At 43.2% G+C, this 22,252-nt stretch overlaps 1 protein-coding gene across 8 annotated transcripts in view; it reads left to right on the top strand.

Annotated features, from left to right (window-relative positions):
• Positions 1 to 22,252, top strand: part of MAP4K3 (mitogen-activated protein kinase kinase kinase kinase 3) — a 115,228-nt gene that overhangs the window by 38,912 nt on the left and 54,064 nt on the right. For 6 of the 8 annotated variants that reach the window (XR_009548902.1, XM_060186920.1, XM_016187220.2 and 3 more), the window contains exons 3-12: positions 6,850 to 6,940; positions 13,084 to 13,148; positions 14,756 to 14,811; positions 15,374 to 15,421; positions 17,726 to 17,768; positions 19,505 to 19,577; positions 20,047 to 20,178; positions 20,345 to 20,407; positions 20,495 to 20,576; positions 20,680 to 20,790. Coding sequence is in view for 7 of the 8 variants with exons in the window: in XM_060186920.1 (XP_060042903.1) it covers positions 6,850 to 6,940; positions 13,084 to 13,148; positions 14,756 to 14,811; positions 15,374 to 15,421; positions 17,726 to 17,768; positions 19,505 to 19,577; positions 20,047 to 20,178; positions 20,345 to 20,407; positions 20,495 to 20,576; positions 20,680 to 20,790 (764 nt within the window). In the remaining variant the exon portion in view is untranslated. Of the gene's footprint in view, positions 1 to 6,849; positions 6,942 to 11,964; positions 12,110 to 13,083; positions 13,149 to 14,755; positions 14,812 to 15,373; positions 15,422 to 17,725; positions 17,769 to 19,504; positions 19,578 to 20,046; positions 20,179 to 20,344; positions 20,408 to 20,494; positions 20,577 to 20,679; positions 20,791 to 22,252 lie in introns of those variants that run through there. The other 2 variants (XM_060186923.1, XM_060186922.1) reach the window with 2 other exon arrangements.

Here is a 22,252-nt window from a genome sequence, read left to right as displayed (position 1 = left end):
GTGCAGGGATTTTTCTTTTTCTCTTTTTACTTCATTATAAATAGATAAGAAGAGATAGCAATTATTAGTGAGGGAATGGGAAAAAGCTACCACCATATGATTCAACAAGTCCATGTTTGAGAGAGAAAAAGTTTGTTTAGACAGTGTGGGTAGACCATTAGGGCACTGTATGAAGTGAAATAAGCCACGCAGAGGAAGCACACTGTGATCTCACTTGTATGTGAACTCTAAAAAACAATAAAAGATCAAATTCAGAGAAATAGCAGGGGTGAGGGAGATAGGGGAGAGGCTGATGATGGCTGCAGTAGAAGGAAGAAAGAGCTAAATACAATATAAATTCTGTATATTGCTATGAAAAAGAAGAAATGTCAACACTTAATAACAGTAGGCTAGGGAGATAGCGTAATGGTTATTCAGGATACTCATACCTGAGGCACCAAAGGTCCCAGGTTCAGTTCCCAGCACCAACATAAGCCAGAGCTGCTCTGGTATGTCTTTCTCCTTGTATCTCTCTTATTTAAATAAGTAAATAAATAAATATTTTTTAAAATGCTTAACAGCAAAATCCCAGAATAAATGTAGGAAAAACTGACATTTGAAGGGAGAGCTAGATTATTTTTAGAGCAATAGTAGTTGGAAACTTTAATACTGCACTTCCAGTAATTGATAGAATGATGCTATAGTTCTTTCCCCTCTCAGTAATAAATAAATAGATCTTTGAAATATATATGAATTTTATATATTTACATAAATATATAAAGGTTTGGTGTATGAGTGCATGCGTGTGTGTGTGTGTGTGTGTGTGTGTGTACATACTTTAAGATGCACATTCAGTGGGAATTGTATTTTGATTTTTTACCTTTTCCTGAGCTAGCAGTAGTGCTCTGACCCTCTCTCTATGTTGGTGCAACCCCCAGTCAGCCACCCACCAGGAAGGCAAACACCAATACTCCACAATGTGCCATGTTGACAACATCTTTCAGATACTGTTTTTTCTCTCTACCATGTCTACATCTTTGTCTTAGATGATTCTGCCCCACTGTAAGCAAACGCAAGCGTGGTTAGCATGTTTAAGATAGACGAGGCTCTAAGCTATCATGTTTGGCAGGCTAGTTGTATTCCATGCCTTTTCAGCATATGATAATTTAATTTATGGGTTGTCAGGAAATCCATGATTCATTTTTGCATAGAAAAATATGTCATGGTGTTTTTAACAATACAATGGGTGTCTTGGGACATAATCACATGGTAAGTTGAGGTAGAGCTGTACACATTTTTCTCAAACTTCCATGGGGCAGTCTCCAGGGTGAACCACATAGCAGGCCTCAAACATTGCCACTCAGTAATTTTTTTTTTTTTTTTTTTTACAAATCCACTGCTCCTGGTGACCATTTATTCAATTTTGTTGGATAGAACAGAGAGAAATTGAGAGGAGGGGGAGATAGAGAGAGACCAAAAAAAAAAAAAATAGATACCTATAAACCTGCTTCACTACTCACGAAGCTTCCCCACTGCAGGTGGAGAGCAGGGACCTGAACCTAGATCCTTGCGCGAGTCCTCTTGTTTCGTACTATGTGCGCTTAACTGTGTGAGCCACTGCCCAGCCTGAGCCCTTTTTTATATAACAAAGAAACTTTTGGTTGTTAAGGAGATCAATGATCAATGTTTGGGCAACACTTCATAGTTAACTTTTCTGACACTTTGCAGCTTGTTTTGTGATGTTGCCCATCACGATGTTTCTCAGAGGCAGTCATCTGCTACGCATATCCATTCACACATCTGTATTTTGGTGCATCTGACTAGTCAGCCCAGCCATCTGGTAGTTTCTTTTTAAAAAAAATTTATTTCTTTATTGGGGAATTAATGTTTTATATTCAACAGTAAATACAATAGTTTGTACATGCATAACATTCCCCAGTTTCCCATTTAACAATACAACCCCCACTATGTCATTTATCATCCTTCATGGACCTGTATTCTTCCCACCCACCCACCCCAGAGTCTTTTACTTTGGTGCAATACGCCAAATTGGCGTATTGCCACTCAATAAATTTAAAAGAACTGAAACCATATAAAGTATATTTCTGAGAATAACACTAAATCAAGATCAGTGACACAAGGAAACTTAGGAAATTCACAAATATGTGGAAGTTAAACAACATTGTCTCAATTACTGATTCAAAGAAGAAATCACAAGGGAAATCATGAAGTACTTTGAGAGGAATGAAAATTACACAATGTTGTATTCCAAAGACTCCAGTAAAAAGTTATATAAAGTGATGAGCTGTAAAGTTAATATATAAAAATCTGTTCTATTTCTGTATTGAAACAGTGAGCTCAGAGAAAGGAAAATCAAGAAATGAATCCCATGAATCATAATTGTATTAGGGAGCACAGCGGGCTAAGTGCACATGGTGCAAAGCTCAAGGACCTGCATAAGGATCCCAGTTCGAGCCCCCGGCTCCCCACCTGCAGGGATTTCGCTTCACAGGTGGTGAAGTAGGTCTGCAGGTGTCTATCTTTCTCTCCCCTCTCTGTCTTCTCTCTCCATTTCTCTCTGTTGACATCAATAACAACAACAATAACAACATAAACGACGACGATGATAAACAATAAAGGTGACTAAATGGAAAAGAATTTTAAAAAATAATAAAAAGAATTGTATTAAAAAGAATTAAATACCTTAGAATAAATTTAGTCAGGGAGGTGGGCAGATTATATACTGAAAACTTTTAAGACATATTGAAAGAAAACAAGACACAAAGAAATGGAAAGGTATTCTATGTTTATGAAATTGGAATATTAGCATCATTAAAATGACTATTGGCTAGAACATTATACAGGTTCATTTCTTATGAAAATCCCAAGAGTATTCTTCACTGAAATAGAATTTAAAAGTCATAAATAGCTGGGTTTGTGAATAATCTCAAATAGCAAAAAACATTCCTGAGAACAAAGAACAAAAATGGAGTTATCCGCCACCCCCACCAAACTTCAAACTAGACTACAAGACAATAGTAATCAAAACTGCATGGCGCTGAATACAGATTAAACACCTTATCAGAACTGAACAGTCTTCCTCATGGCATTGGGTCAGTAAATCTGATGTTGGGAGACCCCTTTGTTCCTATTTTTAGGTCTTTGAGCTGATTGGGATAACACACTGCCAACTCTTGAGATGTACTGTGACAGACAAGTGAAAGTGCATCCCAATGAGGGCCTGCTGGTTGCCTGAGGTCACAGGGAGCTCAGCTCTGCTGCCTAGTTCTGATAAGGTGCTCTAGCAGTTTGCGTCTCTGGAGTCTTCTTCTCTTTTTGTGTTTTAAAGTCAATTTTAGAGCCTCAAGAGAGGTCTTTTGTCATCTGTCCCACTGGTTGTCTATAAAATGCCTTGTCAGAAAAGACCTCGTGGTAGGGAAGTACTCATGGAACATTCTCTTAAGCCAAATTCTCACATTTCAGTTGTGGAAAAGTATTTGTAATCTGCTCAAAGTAGCACATCTTATTTGTGGGTCTGACTCCTCTGAGTTTTGGCCCATTGTTCTTTAGTTTTCACACTAAAAATAGTACTTAATTAAAATCACCTACAATTACTCATTTGTGGTATTGTCTGTAAGCACGGTTATTAAAGTAGAGTATAAATACAGACAGATAACATTGACTAATTAGGGAGAAGCTCGTGGGAGAAACCCATTCCTTTTCCAACACAATGGATGAGCCAGGAAACTCACAGTGAGAAAATAGGGATTGTGTTTTGTTTCCGTGAGAGCAGCACTGGCTTGAAGTGTGAGAAGCACCAGTAAGAGCCCCAACCCTCTTTTTCTTTGGGTCTCCAGAGTTCTGTGAGGGCCCCTCTTTACTGTCAGGCCTGGCTCCAGCTTTCTCTTCTCAGAGTGGGGGTCTTGGTGGGGGTCCTCTTTCCACTGCCATCTGCCTTCAGAGAGAGAGGAGACATCAGGGAATTGCTTGTGGCTCCTCTGCCCAGTTCTGGGGCTCCCTCACCACCAGTTGTTTGCTTGTGCTGCCCTGGGTTACTGCTGTCAGAGGAGCGGGTCCTTACATCACCCGTGGCTTCCCTGCCCTCGGTCGCTTTCCTGGTCTGGTCTCTCTGGGTGGGGCTACCCTTTACTTCGGTGGAGCTGGGGTCTGGGCAAGAGCCTGGTTCCACAATTTGTTGTCACTGACAGTGCTGGGACAATGTCACCACAAGTAACAGGACATCTGCAGTCTCTCCCTCATCTCCAGCCCTGTGCATCCAGTGGTTTGGCTTCCCAGACAATTCACACCCAACCTGGTTAAAAAGGATGAGGCAGATATAGCTCCTACTACCTCAAGCTGGCTCTCCCACGTGAAGGGTGTGTGTGTGTGTGTATGTGTGTGTGTGTGTGTGTGTGTGTGTGTGTGTGTGTGTGTGTGTGGCAGTGGGGGGATGTGAGGCCTCTTGTCTGTAAGAGGAACACTGGCTATTTGGAGGGTTTTTTTAATATTTATTTATTTATTTCCTTTTGTTGCCCTTGTTTTATTGTTGTAGTTGTTGTTGTCATTGCTGTCATTGTTGTCAGATAAGACAGAGAGAAATGGAGAGAGGAGGGGAAGACAGAGAAGGGGAGAGAAAGATAGACACCTGCAGACCTGCTTCACCGCCTGTGAAGTGACTCCCCTGCAGGTGGGGAGCCGGGGGCTCAAACCGGGATCCTTATGCCGGTCCTTGCACTTTGCACCACCTGCGCTTAACCCACTGCGCTACCGCCCGACTCCCTATTTGGAGTTTTTTATGGTGCTTTCCATGTAACTTTTAGGATCATCTTTCTGTTTCTGTGACAGTTGCCACTGGGAGGTTTAGAGGCATTGTGTTAAATCTGCTTTGCTGGTTAGTTTGGTTTTTATGGACATGAACAATACTGTTTTCCTGCCTGTGACCATGGTATTTCCTTCCATCTACTCATATCTTTGTATATTTCTCGCTGCAACATTTTGTAGTTTTTAGTGTACACATCTTTCACCTTCTTGTGTAAGTTTATTCTTAAGTTTTGTTTTTTTTTCATTTGAAGTTGTTACTCTTCCTTTTCAGTTTGTTCACTTTGTTGCTATGGTTTACTACTACAATTGATGGATAGCAATTTTGCCTCCTACAACTTGGCTGAATTCATTCATTAGTTCTAATAGTTTTCTTGTGAAATCTTTAGTGTTCCCTATATATACAATCATGTCATCTACAAACATAATTTTACTCCTTCCTTTCCTACCTGATTTTTTTTTTCTTTTCTCTGGCTGTAGGACATTTAACATGATCAAAGAATAAAAAAAGATGAGTTTGGAGGCCGGGTGGTGGCACACCTGGTTGAGTGCACACGTTACAATGCACAAAGACCCAGGTTCGACTCCCCAGTCCCCACCTGCAGGAGAAATGCTTTGCAAGTGGTAAAGCAGTGTTACAGGTGTCTCTCTGTCTCTCCCTCTCTGCCACCCTTCCCTCTTGATTTCTGGCTGTTTCTATCCAGTAAATAAAATAAAGATAATAATTGTTTTTTAATTTCTAAATAAAGAAAGATGAGTTCTAGGCATTTTCATTCTTAAGTAAGAGATACTTACTTTAAAGTAATACCTATTATAAAACTTTTGCTGTGCTAAATTTTCCAGGTGACTTTAATGATTACAATTAAAAATTCAGTTGGCATTTTTATTGTAATTACTTTAATTCAAGAATTCATAAAATTTAATATTAACATTATTATGATTCTATTGTTTTTAACATAAATTTTTCTAAAGACTACTGAAAATCAGAACTTCTTAATAGGAGATTCCCTAGTTGGAGGGTTTTTTTCCCCCCCTGAAATTTTGGAGGCATAAAAATGTTCTGCTTCCTGATCTCACACTCACTTGTTTTAAAAATTAAGGCCCTGGAATCCTGGCTTGTCTGTCCCTGCTTCCCTGTAACGGGCAGCCAGGTGGGTTTTGATGCTGGGTTCAGGTGGTGTCCGGGCCACGTCTACAGCAGAAGAGCTCCAGGTAGCTGGAGGCGGAGCGGCCGTGGGGAGCCCTCTCCCTATATCCACTTCATCTCCCTCTGCACAGGGGTAGCACTTCAGGCCCAGGCTGGGGACACAGAGTTGATGTGGTTAGGTGACAGCTTGTTCTCTCTCCACACAGCCTCCGTGCCACCACATTTGCGTTCTCTGCACTCGGGGCTCTCTCCTGACTCTGTCCACTCAAGCTGCGGCGTGTGATGCTACTGTAGGATTTCCTACAGTGCTGGTTTTGAAGAATTTGGGCAGCAAGGGAGTGGAAGGAGAGAAAATGTTGGTTCAGTGTCTGCTGGGGCTCAGATACAGTCCATTCTGCACCCCAGCCCTGCTCAAGTGAGGCCCTCTGGACTCTGCAAAAACACTGTGTGTGAGGGCCCTTTTCCCAAGAATTACTTCTTTCTGCTATGATTGCATTAATTGTTACTTAGAAATTAAGGAAAAAGTAGTGACTTTTTATCACATTATCCGGTGATTATGCATCAGGCATAATTCCAACAATAGCAAATACTAGTATAGTACTTGGTCTGTGTGAGGCCCTTTTCTGAGTATTTTACATATATAAATTCATTTAACACTTGCTTCACACTTGTGGGCTAGGCTATTTTTATTTTATCCCCCATTTACAGAGGCTGATAGTAGCACAGAGAAGTCAGGTAACTTATCCAAGCTCATCAGCTTAGAGTAAGGGACAGAGTTGGGGCTTGAATTCAGCTTATGTGGGTCTCTGGCTCTTACTTGAAGTAGTGTCAACACCACCATTATGTTTTGAATAAACGGACACCATGGAAACCTCCCTTGTCTGCTTACTCATTTTTCATTCCAGGAGAAGACTTTGCAGTTGTGCAGCAAGAGATCATCATGATGAAGGACTGCAAGCACCCAAACATCGTCGCTTACTTTGGGAGCTACCTCAGGTATGTCTGCTGTGTGCTTCCCTGAGGACAAGCACAAGGGACCCCACCACCTGGTGCATTTAACAAGACACAGTGAGCCCTGGTGCCATCCTTTGTAGTTTTCCACTTGCTTTGAAGAGAGAGCATCATGAACCAGTCTATGTTAATTCTGACCATTATCCTAGTCTGTGATTTGTGTGTTGCACTCTTGGAGCTCCTAGATGTGGTTTCCATGAGGATGCTGGCAAGTGAAGACTGACTTCTCTGACTGGTTTTCCCAGCGTGGACTGGATTGGAGACTCAGTGCCACTTGGGTGGATTTAGAAAGACAGGAACATCTATCTCTTCATGGCATATGCTCACTAGAAGCTTTCTCTTGTGCTTCCTTCCAGCTTCAGAGTACTGTGTCCTTCCTTCTCTTCATCTTGTTCAAAGAACGAGGGACTGTAATACTTAAGCAGTGTCTTCTTTGTCCAAGTCCTTATGTGAATTCAGTCTGAACACTGTGTTGGGGTGTGTGTGTGTGTGTGTTTATGGTTCTTTAGAAAGAGGATTTTTTCCTACATTAAGAAAAGCTCTTTAGTTTTGCTGCAGTAATACTGTAGAAGTCACAGGAACTGCAACATGTTACAGTGTCTAGATTCATATGACCCAGGTACAACTATTTCTGCTCCATTGGAGATGTCATCTTGATTCTACAAATAAGATGCAAAAACAGCCCCAGTTTAAAATTAAGCAACCAAGTTAGTGGGGACTGCCTTAGAAGATAGCAGTATTCTTGGGGTATAGAATAGTAGTTCATAAATATCTCCTATCCAAAGAGTTTTTTGCACACCTGTGTTCATGGCATTGCTTTTTGTAGTCACTAAGATTAGGAAACAACCCCAGCATCCAATGCCAAGGTGTACGATTAGGGAAACTGTAGTCTATGTACATGATACTATTCACTGTAAGAAATGATAAAATTTCTTTTACTACAACTTGGAAGGAATCATGTTAAGTAAAACAAGCCAGGAGAAGGACAAATACCAGGTGGCCTCCCTCACAGGTGGGACTTAAGAAACAATGAGACAAATACAGGATGAAACCGTAGTTGGCTGTGGTCTATTGCAGCAGAGCCCAGGACTCCAAAGGGAGAAGTGTGGAGGTGGTGACAAAGGCCTGGGACAAGCTGGTAGAGGGTGTGGTTGCTAACGTCATGGGGAGATCAAAACTGTTCACCTGTGATGCTCCCCAATAGAGTGATTTAATTCTTGAAAATAGACATTAGTTCTGAAGGATGCTAATTGATGATTAGGACAAAAGAATTAGGTTGATGGGGAGAACAAAGGGGAAATAGGGAACTAAACAAGATCAGAGATTTGTTCTTCTTTTCATCCTTCTCCTCCCTCGAATCCTGCTTCCCTCTTCATCTTCTCTTCCCAGTTCTCCTCCCATCCGCACCATGCCAACATCCCAGAGGCTCTAATGTACCCAGGGCGGTCGTCATGGGTGACATTGCTAAAACGGATTTACTGCAGGGTGGATTTTCTTGGAAGCAGACTCTGCATAGGATTGCTGCCTTGTGGCCCGCTCTTCAGAAAATAGCCTTCCAGGGACGGCTGGGTTTAATTCTAGAGAACTAGATCATTCTGTGTTCCCTGCATCCAGACAGGGCTGCATCTTGTCCTTGAAGGGGAAGCATGTGGCCATCCCACCTGCCTCTTTTCTGAGTACAATGGTTTGCTCAGATCTCCTTTAAAATGAACTCAAAGGTTTCACATTCAGCTCACCCTAAATAAGTTGTCCAGCATTAGAACAGCTGGCAGTTAGTGAATTTTTTTGATGTTTTGCATGGTGGCTGAGGTGAAAGTGGAGGCATTTTGCCAGATGTTGTGGCGTAGCCGCTGGCAGGTGTGACCCACAGTCAAGTCCAGGGTCAGGACGCCCAAGGGTGGGGCACCAGGCTCCCTGTGGACATTCTCCACCTGCCGATGCTCAGTGGTCTTGCTCTCATCGGACCTCACTTTCTCAATCTTATTGTACGTGGGCAAAGCATGTGGATAGTTCTGCTTTGTCTGTTGCCAGCTGCCCAGAGTCTAATGTCTGGATGAGACTTTTCTATTAAAAAATAGTCATTGAAATGGCATTTCCTCTGTGCTCTAGAAAACATCAAGCTGGAAGCTATGTGTTCTACTTAGGTTTCTGTTCCTCCTAAGAGAGAAAGGTAACTACACAAATATGAAAATAGGGTCCTAAGTTTGGAGAGTCGTAAGATCTACAGTGATCTGTGGAAAGCCTGCCTCAGTGGGGAATTGCATTTCAGCTCAGAAGCCTGGGGACAAAGATGTGATCATTGTTGGACCGAAGTCCTTTCCTGTTGGGCAAGTGGTGCAGGGAGTGCCAGGTGCACATTCATCCCCAGAGAAACACCTTCCTGGAGCAGGTGGAAGCTGTCCTCTGACCGACTCTGAACACCCAGGCCTTTCTGTCTACCCCAGATCTAACAGATAGAATGTTATAATCATGAAAGGCGCAGGCAACTTCCAAAGCAAAACATGCATATATGTTTCTGGTTTCCCTCTGCAATAGGAAAGTTCTCTTTATGGGATGGGGAGGACTGTGTTTCTAAGCAAGGCGGGGAAGGGGCCAGAAGCCCACTTGAAGCATTAACTAGTGTGGTGCAGAGAGAAGTGAGAAAGCAGAAAACTCATTCCCTGCCTCCATTCTCCTTGCTACCAAGGAGAATTGAAATTGAAGTAGGTGAGTTGATAATCTTAGCCAGGTAGTTTACATGAATCTTGGCTTATCTAGGCTCATACAGGTTATGGCTCATTGTACTGAAAGCTGAGTGTCCTGACAAATAGCAGAGAACTAGTGATCAGCAGAGATCCTTCTTCAAAGGGAAGAAAATGGCACTTAATAGGAATTGCAGACCACAAAACGTGATGCCAGCCCCACTCCCCAGTACTTTACTGAAAACATTTCAGTAAAGTACTGGCTAGATAACTAATCAGTGAGCTCTAATAAGAAAGCAGTGGCCTGGCAACTCTAATGAGAAGATGGCTGTGCTCCCCACTCTCCTCTCCCCCCAAAGTTCTTGTCTGTGTGGGTTATGTCTACAGCTGTTTGGCATGTTAGGAGTCACAGCCCCCCAAAAATGTGGAGCTCCATAATAGAAGCTACTCCATGGCTGGCAGAGGGCTGACTCACTGGCTCATTTCCTCAGGGACAGCATTTCTCAGAGCTACTCTGAAGTGAGTTTGACCTGGCTGAGCTCCAGGAAGGAGCTCAGACTTGCGGGGTCTCTGGACCTCTTCCAAAGGAAGACCCAGCCCGCCATCCTTCAGTCAGAGGGTTGCCATGGATGGAGCCTGCAGCATACAGTGAGCTGGAACCCACCCACCCTCAGGCATCTGTGCAGAGAGCACAGCTGACAGACCAGCCTCCTGTCACCTGTATTCAGGCAAAGGCAAGGGCTTCCAGCCAGACAGCCAGCCATTCCAAGTCTTCACTCGGGAGCACATTTGCTTCTCGCACTGCCAGAGCTCATGGGTGAACACCCATGGGCACAACCCTTGTATAGCTACCCCCCTAGGAACCCATTCCTTACTTGGGCCACTCAGCTCTGCAGCAGGTGTGGACAGCGCACTTCCAGTTAAATACATAGCCCCCATTTTTCAAAAACAAAGCAGACAGCTAGTGAGATGCATGTCAAAAACAGAGATGAGTCACAACTTTTTCCCTTTTTTTAATGAATGTAAGTTCACCAAGAAGAATAAAAGGACAGGATGTGAAGTTGATCTGGCTGTGACATCTGTTCCCCCCCCCCCACCCCACACACACTGATTACCAGGACTGATCTGGCTGTTGGGCAAGTGCCCCCTTTTCCCTCACTGTTTCATGTGTGTCCCTCCGAAAGCTGCCTGCTCATTTGAAAAAGGACAGTCTTCCCCAAATACAGATGAACTGGTCCTCAATGGAAGGTATGCAAGTAGCTGCTCACACTGCTAGGACCTCCAAGCAAGCTCTCAGGAATAAAAGGACAGCCCTGTGCATTGTCTGAGGCAACCAAAGGCACAGCTAGGGAGCTGGCTGGGCCTTTCACTTTAAAAGGTCCAGTGGTGTTTGTTATCTTGGGCTGCAGATCAGCAGCTCAGTGCAGTTTCAGATGCGGAAGATCACTTTGGCCAAGGTCACAGGCACCCAGGTGCCCAAATACAGATTTCAGGGCACTTAGACTCCTCTCTGTGGCAGTCACAAGCAGTAAATATCTTTATCGTTCTGAATGGTGCCACTCGTCAGCCCCGGATGCCCCTGCCTCGTCCCTAATACCAGGCCACCCGCTTGTTTGTCACTGACTCCCAGCCACCTGTGGCAGAGCTGCCAAGTGTCTCCAGCTGTCTTCTCTGGGGCTTACTCTCTTTACTGGTCTTAGGTTCAGTGCTGGCATGGGTTCTGGGGCCTAGTACCCCCAGCCAAGTCCCACCACGGCCCTCAGATGTAATTTACTTCTGACACCTGTACCACCCTTTTTAAGACTTACTTTTTTATATATAAGAGAGCTCCAGTCTTTGAGGTGCTAGGAATTGAGGCTGGGGCCTCACACCTACAAGTCCCAAGCTCTGGCACCCAGCTCCACCCTTTCATGCCCCATCCACCCAGAATGAGGCTGGGTCCTGGGAGGCACTTAAAAACATTTTTTTTTAATTTAAAAAAGGAGACATTAACAAAACCATAGGATAAGAGGGGTACAATTCCACTCAGTTCCCACCACCAGATCTCCATTTCCCATCCCTTCCCCTGATAGCTTTCCCATTCTTTAACCCTCTGGGAGTATGGACCCAAGGTCATTGTGGGATGCAGAAGGTGGAAGGTCTGGCTTCTGTAGTTGCTTCCCCAGGAGGCACATTTTAAGAGTGATGTTGACAAATCAGAAGCCAGATGAAGGTAATCAAGCTGAAGAGATGAGTTGCTGAAGGATAAGCAACCCAAGTGTTCTACCGTAGCAGGACGGGTCTGCCTTCGTTTCCTGCCTCAGGAACTCACCCAAGGTCCCTCAGGGGCCCTCACTGTCTTCACTGTGAATCCAACTTTAAGTTCAAAGCCACTCCCTCAAATGCTAGCACCTCAAAAGCATCCCCTGGCTGGTACTCTGTGTACCTCTGACTCTCACAGAACTGGACCCTTCAGGAGTCTTGCCCAGAAATGGTATTTGGGACTCCGTGTCATTGATACTTACCTCACTGCTTATGTGAGTGGCTGCTCCAGTGAAACATCAGACACTGAGTTTCATGTAAATGCCACTGGCTGAGAAACACTATTCTTTCTCTCCCAGCAGCTTAAAAATATAAAAACTCTTCTTAGCTTCTGGGCTGTACAAAATTGGGCAGAAGGCTACTTTTGGGCAACTGGCTATAGTTTGCAGGCCCTCGGTCTGTCTTCTCCTTCATTTACTCACACCTTCATTAATTTGTGGAGCAAATGCCCACTTTCTGAGAACGCAGTGGTGAGAGAGACAGATTGTCATGGCAGAACCTAGCTTCTGCTTTAGTCTGAGCTCGCTGAGTTCGGGGACATTCTAGTCCTCTGCTCCCTGAAAACAGTACATTTTCAGACGAAGTGATGAATTATTAAAGGAATGAGCAAAGCTAATTACAGCTGCGCTAATGGTTTCTGCAATGACTGTATGATTATATCTTAGAATGTGAGTGGGAAAGTTCTATCAAAGAGTGATAAATGTCAAAGGCCCTTATTGAATCTAGCTGTGAGAGTGAAGTTTGTGTTTGGTCTGCTTGGTTAAAGAGTGCTGGCACAAATTCAGTCTTCTGTGACTCGTCTTCTGTGTGTTCTGGTGGGAGCCTTTTAATCAGTATTGGACACTTGGAACACTGCCACCTGGTCAATGGCTATGGGGGTGGGGGGGGAGCAGCTTTCGCTGAAGGGCCGGTGTCTCCAGGCCCTGCCTGTGATGTGTCTCAGATTAAAGCCTAGGGTTGAATTACAGCAGCACACTGTGTTAGATGATTCATTTTCTCATGGGATAAGCTCACTTTTTTTTTTCTTAGAAAGCACATTGCTTCAACGTGCTTGTCCAGGGTCATAGCAAACTGCGTTATAATACTTGCTCCCTCAGCTTACTCTAATTATGCTAACATGATATGTGTTTCATTTTTCCTTTACAGGAGAGATAAACTTTGGATTTGCATGGAGTTTTGTGGAGGTGGTTCTTTACAGGATATTTATCATGGTAAGGCCCGTTAATACACATTTTTTAGCTTCTATGTTTCTTGAGATAACATTGGTTAATAAGGCTGTATCTTTTAGGGGTACAATTCCATGCTTCCTGGTGTGTGTTACCCACCACCCACCTCAAAAACCAAAGTTCTAATGGATAGAGGATAAGTCAAATTCTTCAAAAACAACAGTGTTGCATTGAGAAGGGGATATTTTACCATTATGCCAGCTGGCGTGTATATGGATAAAAGCAACAGCTATGCAGTTGGAATATTTTGATAGTTCTAGAGAGGAAGGCATGCTGTATGTCATTAGTTCAAGTTTTGAACACATACTTAAAGAAAGGCAAAGACCCTGATGATCTGCACTGGAGGAGAAGATGGAGCTGATGTATGAGTAGTACTGATGCATAGATGATCACTCCCACGCCCATGTATTCAAGACACACCGATAGACATTTTCTCTCAAGAGTTTACTAGATTCTGGGGAATTAAAAAAATCATCAAAATACTTTTCATTAGGATTTTAATGGAGTGTACAAGAGAGATGTGCAAAGCAAAATGAGCCATGCTTCTCTCTGTGCTGTTCTGACTGTGCTAATGGGTCATCTCACACTGCAAGAAGCTTTACTCCCTTCTGCTGCATGTACGGTATTTACGTTGTCACTTTTTCATGAAGATAATTTGAAAGTAACTTCCCATCCTTTTCATATTGATCTTTGGCTCCTACTTCTAGTTTGGGACCTCTGCAGTAATGTTTAGGGCTGACTGTAAAAACACAGATGTCACAGACATTTTGAATAGCAATTTCACTGCTTCCATTTCATTTCAGTATCTGTCTTCTCGGTGAAGGTATTACTTAACTTGAACACTGACATAACAGTAGTTTAATATGCTACTAACTAGAGCTGGAATGGGGAAAAGGATGTGATGGATTTTCTAGAATTTAGAAGCCTCAGTGAACAAAGTCAGTTCTCAGTTGGTTTTTAAAGGAGAGGAACCATGATTCTGGAAGTGAATCAGTGACTTGAAGCTGTGACATGCTCTCCTGTGCCCAGCTCTCCTTTCAGGCAGATGTCACCCATCTTCCTTGGCTGACTGCGATCTTTCCTGTGCTGTGTCAAAGTCCTGATTTAGCAAGTTGGCCTTGCCCTCAGAGAGCTTTCTACCCATCTGGTCTGGGCTCTCCAGAACCTTTTACTGCTTATGAATTTAGTGAGACATTTTAAAGAGAACGTCATGTGTGTCTTGTCATTTCTTGGTACTATCTTCAGATATCTGTAGTTAATCTCGCTGGCCAGATTGTGGAAACAGACCCTAGGCAGCCGTTGCTTACTGGAGGAGAGTGGGTTTATAAGCCATGGAGTTGATTATTTGGCTTATAATTTAGATGTTTTAGTCAAAACTTGACTTTAAAATAATCTATGTGAAGTAGATTTCTCTCTCTGATAACTGTAAACACCACTGAATGCCACAGAGTTCGTAAGTTCTACCAAGCAACAGAGAAATTACATTCTAGTAGGATTTTAGGTATATCAAACCTGTTGCTTGGTAGAACTTGTGAACTCTGCTGTGGCTTGCTCTGACTGACTTGATAAATGCTCGCTTTCTCATCTGACAGTCACAGGCCCTCTCTCGGAACTGCAGATCGCGTATGTTAGCAGAGAAACTCTCCAGGTAAGTCCTGTGCTGGTTAAAAGGCTGCACACTTTGTGAAACTGTATGTGTAGTTAGTTATTATTCATTACCTATTAAGTCAAATAAGAATCAATTCTTCTTCTTGGGAAAATGATTATTAAAACATTTTATCTGTTTGCATAATAAACTCAAGTTACCTGCAAGGCAACACCTTGATTCCTCTGTATGATACCATGTCCTCCTAAAATGCCAGGGCCCTAGCTTCATCTTCCATGTTTTTATATATGATGCCAAAGAAAGCTTTGATACTACAATACTCTCATGGGAATAGAAACTCGTTGAGATTAATTGGTTGTATAATCTTTCAAAAGCAGCCTCAAGTAATTTGCAGAAGTCAATGGCATTTATGTGACTTGGGAACCCTCATAGCTTACTGAGCTTTGCCCAGATCTTATAGTCATTGTCTCGTGTCTGTGAGGCTATTTCAGTGAATCGGTGACCGCCACAGAACTCTTAAGAAGTGAACCAGAAGCAGTGTGTGCTCAGTGACTCTGGTCCTCTGTAGTGATATGGCTCTTGCCTCCCTCTCCTGTCCCTGCAGGGATTGTACTACCTGCACAGCAAGGGGAAGATGCACAGAGACATCAAGGTATGTCATACTCCGGCCCTGCTCTCATCCTCAGGTGCTCCGAGCACTGTGTCCCAGTTATTCAAGTGATGAACCCATTACCTGAAATGTGTTATTCTAATAAAATTGAGGAGTGCTCCTAAGGCTTCTATCATTTTTTCAGTGGCTGTTTTATTGAGATACATTTGGCACACCATGAAATGGACTCTCAATTTCAGAGTGTATAGTGACAAATGAATGCTTCAGTATACATGTCACTACTGTAAAATGCAGCTGAGACCCACGGCTGCACTGAAGGGGAATTATCAGGCAGCTGGGAGCCTGGCAGTGAGCAGAAGGATCTGGTGGTGTCTGAGTGCAAGGCCTGGCCCGGGCCTCGATAACCCACCTCAAAGTCACCTAGCACAGGAGGACATGTGTGCTTGGGGCCAGGTGTCCTCTCTCCATGGGACACTCTGGCCTTCTTCACCCCTCTACCCCCCTCCTTCCTCACTTGTAGTCCTCCCAAGCACGAGGAAGCTGCATTTGGCTTTCAAGCAGATGCTGTGATGGAGCTCCCTGGTGCACGTGTAGGTCCTAGGTGGAACTTCTAGGACTCAGGTGACGCTCTGTTCAGAGTGTTTCCATACGTATGAGCCATCAGCAGAGAGCTTGGCAAAGCAGAGGCGAGGACTCGGAGAGAGACTGACAGGCATGCAGGGGTACTAGAAGGACTGACAGATTGTTGCCAGTCAGGGAGCAGTGTCCCTTCCAGACCAGAGGACACTGTGACAGACATGGGTCAGAAAGGCAGGTCATGTGGGGAGTACAGGAGCTGAAGAGAGGTGGAAAGAGGAGAGAGAGAGAGAGAGAGAGAGAGAGAGAAGGCCTGGCTGGGCTCTGACTCAGCAGGTCCTGGCCATCTCTGCTATCATTGTCTTGTCCTGGCCACCGTGATGTTCCATCTCACTGGTCTGCTTACCTCCTGCAGTCACCTGCTCCTTTGTGTGTGTAGCCCAGCTCCTTCCCACCGTGCTCCTAGATACCCTCTACTCACACGCCTCCCTTCCGTGTCAGCCACGCCTGACTGCTCTCCCTAGGTTAGGAGGCTAGGGTTAGGGTTAGGCCCTTTGTGCTTCATTCACTCATGGGGTGAAGAGGGGGGTTAGGTTTTCAGATTTTCTCTCACGCCTGCTTGAATGTAAACTGTCTGAGAGCTAGCTGCTCCATCCCACAGCCACCCAGCTTAAGCTAGCACCTGACTGTTGTAGTCTTCTAGGGAGAGAAGATGGACAGATGGACGGATGGACGGATGGTTGGACGGATGGATGGACGGACGGACGGATGGATGGATGGATGGATGGATGGATGGGCAGACAGATGAAAGGAAGGCAGGCCAGAGGTGCAGGTGGTATGAGCAGATAGCCGCTTGGGAATATTAATGGCTTTGGAGCTGGGGAGCAACCACACTGGGGACTGGGTAGGTGGGGCCTGGGTTAATTGAGATCTCCACACAGACCCCTTCTCTCCTTTTTCTGATGCTTCCTTAGACCTGCCTTAATCTCCAAGGGCACAGGCTTCTGTCACTCCTTTCTCTTTTTTTGGACAGGAAAGGGTTTCCTAGGGTTTTTGCTCCTGAGCCTGTACTTACCTGGTGCCAAGGCAACTAGGACTAGAAATTCTGCTTTTGCTAGCTTGTGTGCAGGTTGAAAATAGGTGGGAGGCGGGCCACTATTACCCAGAGGCTGTGTCACTCCCTCCTTGTTGAAGGTGAAATATCCTCATCTTCTCATGCTGTGAGTCACAGAGCAGCAGTGACTCAGGTGCTGTGAGGCCATGTGGGCAGTTTGGTCTCATGGCTCTGGGACCCACATTCAGAGCCCATCCCTCCTGTGCCAGCAGCAGATTCATGTGGTGACTGGGATGATGAAGAGCTCCTAGGGAGGAGGTCTACCTCAGCCCGTGGAAGGGGCCGTTCCTGGAGTAAGAAAGAGGCCCATGCCAGGGGACGTGTTAGAGCAATGGCAGCATGTAGCCAGTAGGGACAGAGCACAGGTGGAGATCAACATGCCACTTCTATTAAAATGGCATAAATGTTATGTTGCTTTATCAGCCTCTTGGCAAGGCAGGGTGTTTTATCAGAGGAATACCACACTGCTTCAGAACAGACAGGAAATTTCCCTACAAGCAGGATGGTTTGACATTTTAATTGGGCACACTTTAAATGTTAAATCTTTCTGTGTCTGTGCCTGCTGGTTGTGATTGCGTATGGATATTTACAGTCAGCAGCTACACATGCTGTCTGATCAGCCTTCCCATTCTCACTGAAATGTTCTCACTTTGAAGGGGGCTAACATTCTGCTAACAGACAACGGCCATGTGAAGCTGGGTGAGTACTTTCAGATCCCACACCTGCTCAGTTGTATTGCAACACAGAGTGACACTGCATGTGTTTTCCTTTGTTGGACTAGGTCTCCTCTCCACCAGCAGTACTTTAGATGGGAATCTCTTCCTAGGGGCAGAGAGGACCCCTCTATACCCCTTTATTCTTCTCCTAAAACAAAAACTATCTGCCCATCTGACAGTGCATCTGTTGTAAGGATGTACTGGTATAACATCCTTTGGAAATTCACCCCTAACTCTAGGAGTTCATCTTCAAGTAAGAAATCTTTACTAAGTTACTGTGTTCAAAAACCAAGATAAAAACAAACAAAAGTTAAAAAAAAAAGTCAATGCTACAGAAACTCTTATTTTTACATAAGCTTTGAATATAAAACACACTACTACTTACATAAGAATGAAGTTTACACTCTGAGTGTTGCTTTATTGCAAACTTCAACCTTGAGCTGTCATGTTTTGATTAAAATAAGAGCTCAGAATTGACTTAATTTGGAAGTTAAATAGTCTTCCCAAGATAAAGAAATGTGCGAAAATAGTCATCATTTAGGTATTATGCATTTAATGACTCAGATGGAGTTGTATTGAACTTTGTATTACCATTGAGTTGTCAAGAAAGTCATTTTTTTTTCTATGCATATTTTTTCTATGCTTAGAAAAAATATATGACTTTCCTGACAACTCAATATTTAAGGTGTCGGTCGGTACTCAGGATAGATATATTTATCTTACCCATATATAAATAGCACTGCTTTGGACTATAACCTATAATGGATTTATCATATTTAAAATCTGTCTCTAATAATTAATAAATAATGAACTCTTCCTAAGCACCACTGAATGTGGGGAAAGTATTTATCTACCTCAAGGGACTTAAAGAGCAATTTCTGTCAGTAGCTTGTGTCATATGTCAATGCTGCGTTTCTTACTTAAAGAGATCTGTGTATCCTGAGGAGGATTTAGAAATCAGCATGAGTAAAGTAGAAAAGATTAGAACTTGGTATACTTGGTGCCATGTCCTAATTAATTAAGTCTCCTGATAGAGACTGGTATATATTAGGATATATTGCTAAGATTAGATTGGGAGAACTATGTGTTTCAATGTCTTTTCAAGCTATATGGCTTAACCAGCAGACTTTTATTTAATGTCAGTCATTGAGAATGTGGTGCCCTTCTGAGCTCTTATGGTCTCTTCCAGTGTCATTCCTTGAATTTCAGGTCCGAGGAATTTAAAGTCACAGTGTTAGAATGTCTGCAGGTTAGATTGGCTCTCTTAACCTGTCTCTTTCTCATCAAAAGTCTCACTTTTTTAAAAATTCTTTTTTTTTATTTATTGGGGGATTGATGGTTTATGGTCAGCAGTAAAATACAATAGTCTTTGCATGCATAACATTTCCATATAACAATACAGCCCCCACTAGGTCCTCCTCTGCCATCATGTTCTAGGACCTGAGCCCTCCCCACCATCCTCACCTCAGAGTCTTTTACTTTGGTGCAGTACACTTGAAGTCTCACTTTGTTATTTGGGGTTGGGAGAGTTTGTGAAAATCTCACACTGATTATTCTGTGATGGTTTAGTGCTTGTAGGTTAAGATCTTAGTGTGATTTTGGGGGGTATCTCCTATTTCTGTGAAATTAATTTAAAGAAAATAATACTAAATACTTCTTCTTGTGGTACCTAATTTTCAGTATCCTTTTCTAAAAGTGTCTTTTTTTTTTTTTTTAAAGCTGATTTTGGAGTGTCTGCACAGATAACAGCAACAATTGCCAAACGGAAGTCTTTCATTGGCACGCCATATTGGTAACAGTCTTTCCATTAATAACTCTTTGCTTGGTCTTTGATAACTGAAAGCAGGCCAGACTGCAGGAGTTTTTTTTTTCTTTTCCTTTTTGCTGTAAAGAGGTATGGCTCAAAATTACAGAGTATTTATTATTCTGTAAAATTTTGCATGTGCAGAGGAAGAATGAGTAGAGTATCAACAGATTTGAGGTATGCTGCTCTAGTTGTACATTTTTTTTACAAACCATTACAGTAAGCAGTGTCACAGAGGAATCAAAGGTGAAGGCTTGGGTGCCTGGGGTAGAAAGTCTCTTAAGACATCATGATCTCAAAAAAACAAAAAAAGAGAGAGAAAGAACTCATACGTTTCCAGTCTCAAAGCCAAAGCTGGCTTCAACTGGGTGGTGTTAGCTCCATATGCCTCTGGTGAGAATGCAAAGAGGGGAAACCCAACAAATGGGGGTTTGCTTTTTTGGGGTGTCTTCTTCAGGATGGCTCCAGAAGTTGCAGCTGTCGAGAGGAAAGGGGGCTACAACCAGCTCTGTGATCTGTGGGCGGTGGGGATCACTGCCATCGAGCTTGCCGAGCTTCAGCCGCCCATGTTTGATCTGCACCCCATGAGGTCAGTGACAGGAGGCCCCACCCCTAACCCCCACCCTAATACTGATCTTTATGCCCAAACAAGCTATGGTATTTATTATGCCATTCAAAATCATTATTAGCCTAACTTAACTAAATTTAAATCTTAATAAAATCTGTATAATGATTTGCCGTTTTGATTTTTTCAGAGCATTATTTCTAATGACGAAAAGCAATTTCCAGCCTCCTAAACTAAAGGATAAGCTGAAGTGGTAAGCTGTGTGGCTCTCCTTGTTGACTTTGATAGTCATGAGCTAGAGTGGAACTGAAATTTATGTTTCCTTCTCCACATTTCCCAGGTCAAATAGTTTTCATCATTTTGTGAAAATGGCACTTACCAAAAATCCCAAAAAAAGGCCTACTGCTGAAAAGTTACTGCAGGTAGGATTCTTTTACCCTGAAAGTGACTTTTTTTTCCCCAAGGTGAAACACTGGCTCAGACACCCCCCACTTATTACTCTGTATGGTTCCCTTCTTTTCCCAGCACCCCTTCGTCACCCAACCTCTGACACGGTCTCTGGCGATTGAGTTGCTGGACAAAGTGAACAACCCAGACCACTCCACCTACCATGACTTTGATGATGACGACCCTGAGGTAGGCCTGCCCTCACCAGTCAAGACCAGGAGCACAATCGATTGTGTGTGGACGCCTCATAGTCAGTGTTTGCAAACTCTGGGACTCAGTGTAAAAAGCCCTCTCTGGGGACAGTTCACTTTCTAGAGAGTGAACTATCTCCAAGGATACAAGCTCCAGGTTTTTCTCTTTAGTTGCTTAAAGATGACTTATCAACTTGTCTGAAAATGGTGAAGGCAGAGTCATTTTTTATGAAATTGCCAAAAAAAAAAAATTGTCTGCTGTGTAAAAGAGAATGCAAATATGAAGCATCTAAACAAATGTTAGAATATACTTTTAAAAATTCTATTTAACTTTCTTCACTTAGAGAACACTTGGCAGGGTCAGGCAGGTGTGGGGTCTCAGATTCAATCCCAGGCACCAGCATAGGCTAGAACTGAGCAGTGCTCTGGTCTGTCATCTGCCTATCTATCTCTTTCTATCTCTCTCAGATCTTGTGTGTGTGTGGGGGGGGGGGGGGAATGCTTGATCAGCTCTTTGAGAATCATTGGTGGTTAAGCTGAAGTATAGGATTGACTTTTTCAGTGACTAAAATCCTAATTGTCCACTGTGGAGGTGTTTTATAATTGTGCCAGTGTGGTGCCTAGAGAATCAAATACTATCACGTGTTGGAGGCACCGATATTACAGTAAGCTTCACTCCAGTTGCCATATTTAACCTGAGCTCATGGTTGGCACCCAAAGGAAAGTCCGTAGATGTGGCATGGCAGAATTCTAGGTCTGTAACAGAAGTGTGGTCTGGGCGTTTGGCTGGGTTGTATGGGAGATACTTAAGTGGTATAAATTTCATTGATGTTGCTGAAGGGATGACAGCACTCAGTGGTCAGGAAGTTGGTTGCAGTTTGTCTTAAGTTGGGGAGAACCCTTTCACCGTTCTAGCTTGCCATTCTTACCGTGAAAAAGCTTATCTATCCTTTTTTTTTTTAAAGATCTGAAAAGAGGTTTGGAAACAGAAGACTTAAGAAAAGCAAAATATTGATATAACTGATCTATAATAGAGAGAAAATTGGGTTTTGTTATTTTGTTTGCTTGTTTGTTTAGTTAGTTAGTTAGTTAGTTAGTTAGTTATTTCAAAATACTTGGATTTGTGGTCCAGAAGGTGACGCGGTGGATAAAGCGTTAGTCTCTCAAGCATGAGGTCCTGAGTTCAATAGGAGCACAAGTGTCTGGTTCTTTCTCTCTCTCCATCTACTTTCTCATAAAGGTTAATAAATAAAACCTTTAAAAAATACTTGGATTTTTAAATACTCTTCTACAGTTCTTTTTTACTTATTTATTTTTTAATGAGAGCCTTGTTCAGCTCTGGCTTATTATGGTGGTGCAGGGGATTGAACTAGGGGACTTTGGAGCCTCAGACATAAGGGTCTCTTTGCATAACCATGAGGTGTCCCCCACCTCCTTCTACATTTTTATAAGCACTCACA

The sequence above is a fragment of the Erinaceus europaeus genome, chromosome 3 (genome assembly GCF_950295315.1).
Source record: "Erinaceus europaeus chromosome 3, mEriEur2.1, whole genome shotgun sequence".
NCBI lineage: Eukaryota > Metazoa > Chordata > Mammalia > Eulipotyphla > Erinaceidae > Erinaceus > Erinaceus europaeus.
The sequence above is the reverse complement of the archived record's forward strand: the minus strand, read 5'-3'. Positions and strand labels throughout refer to the sequence as shown.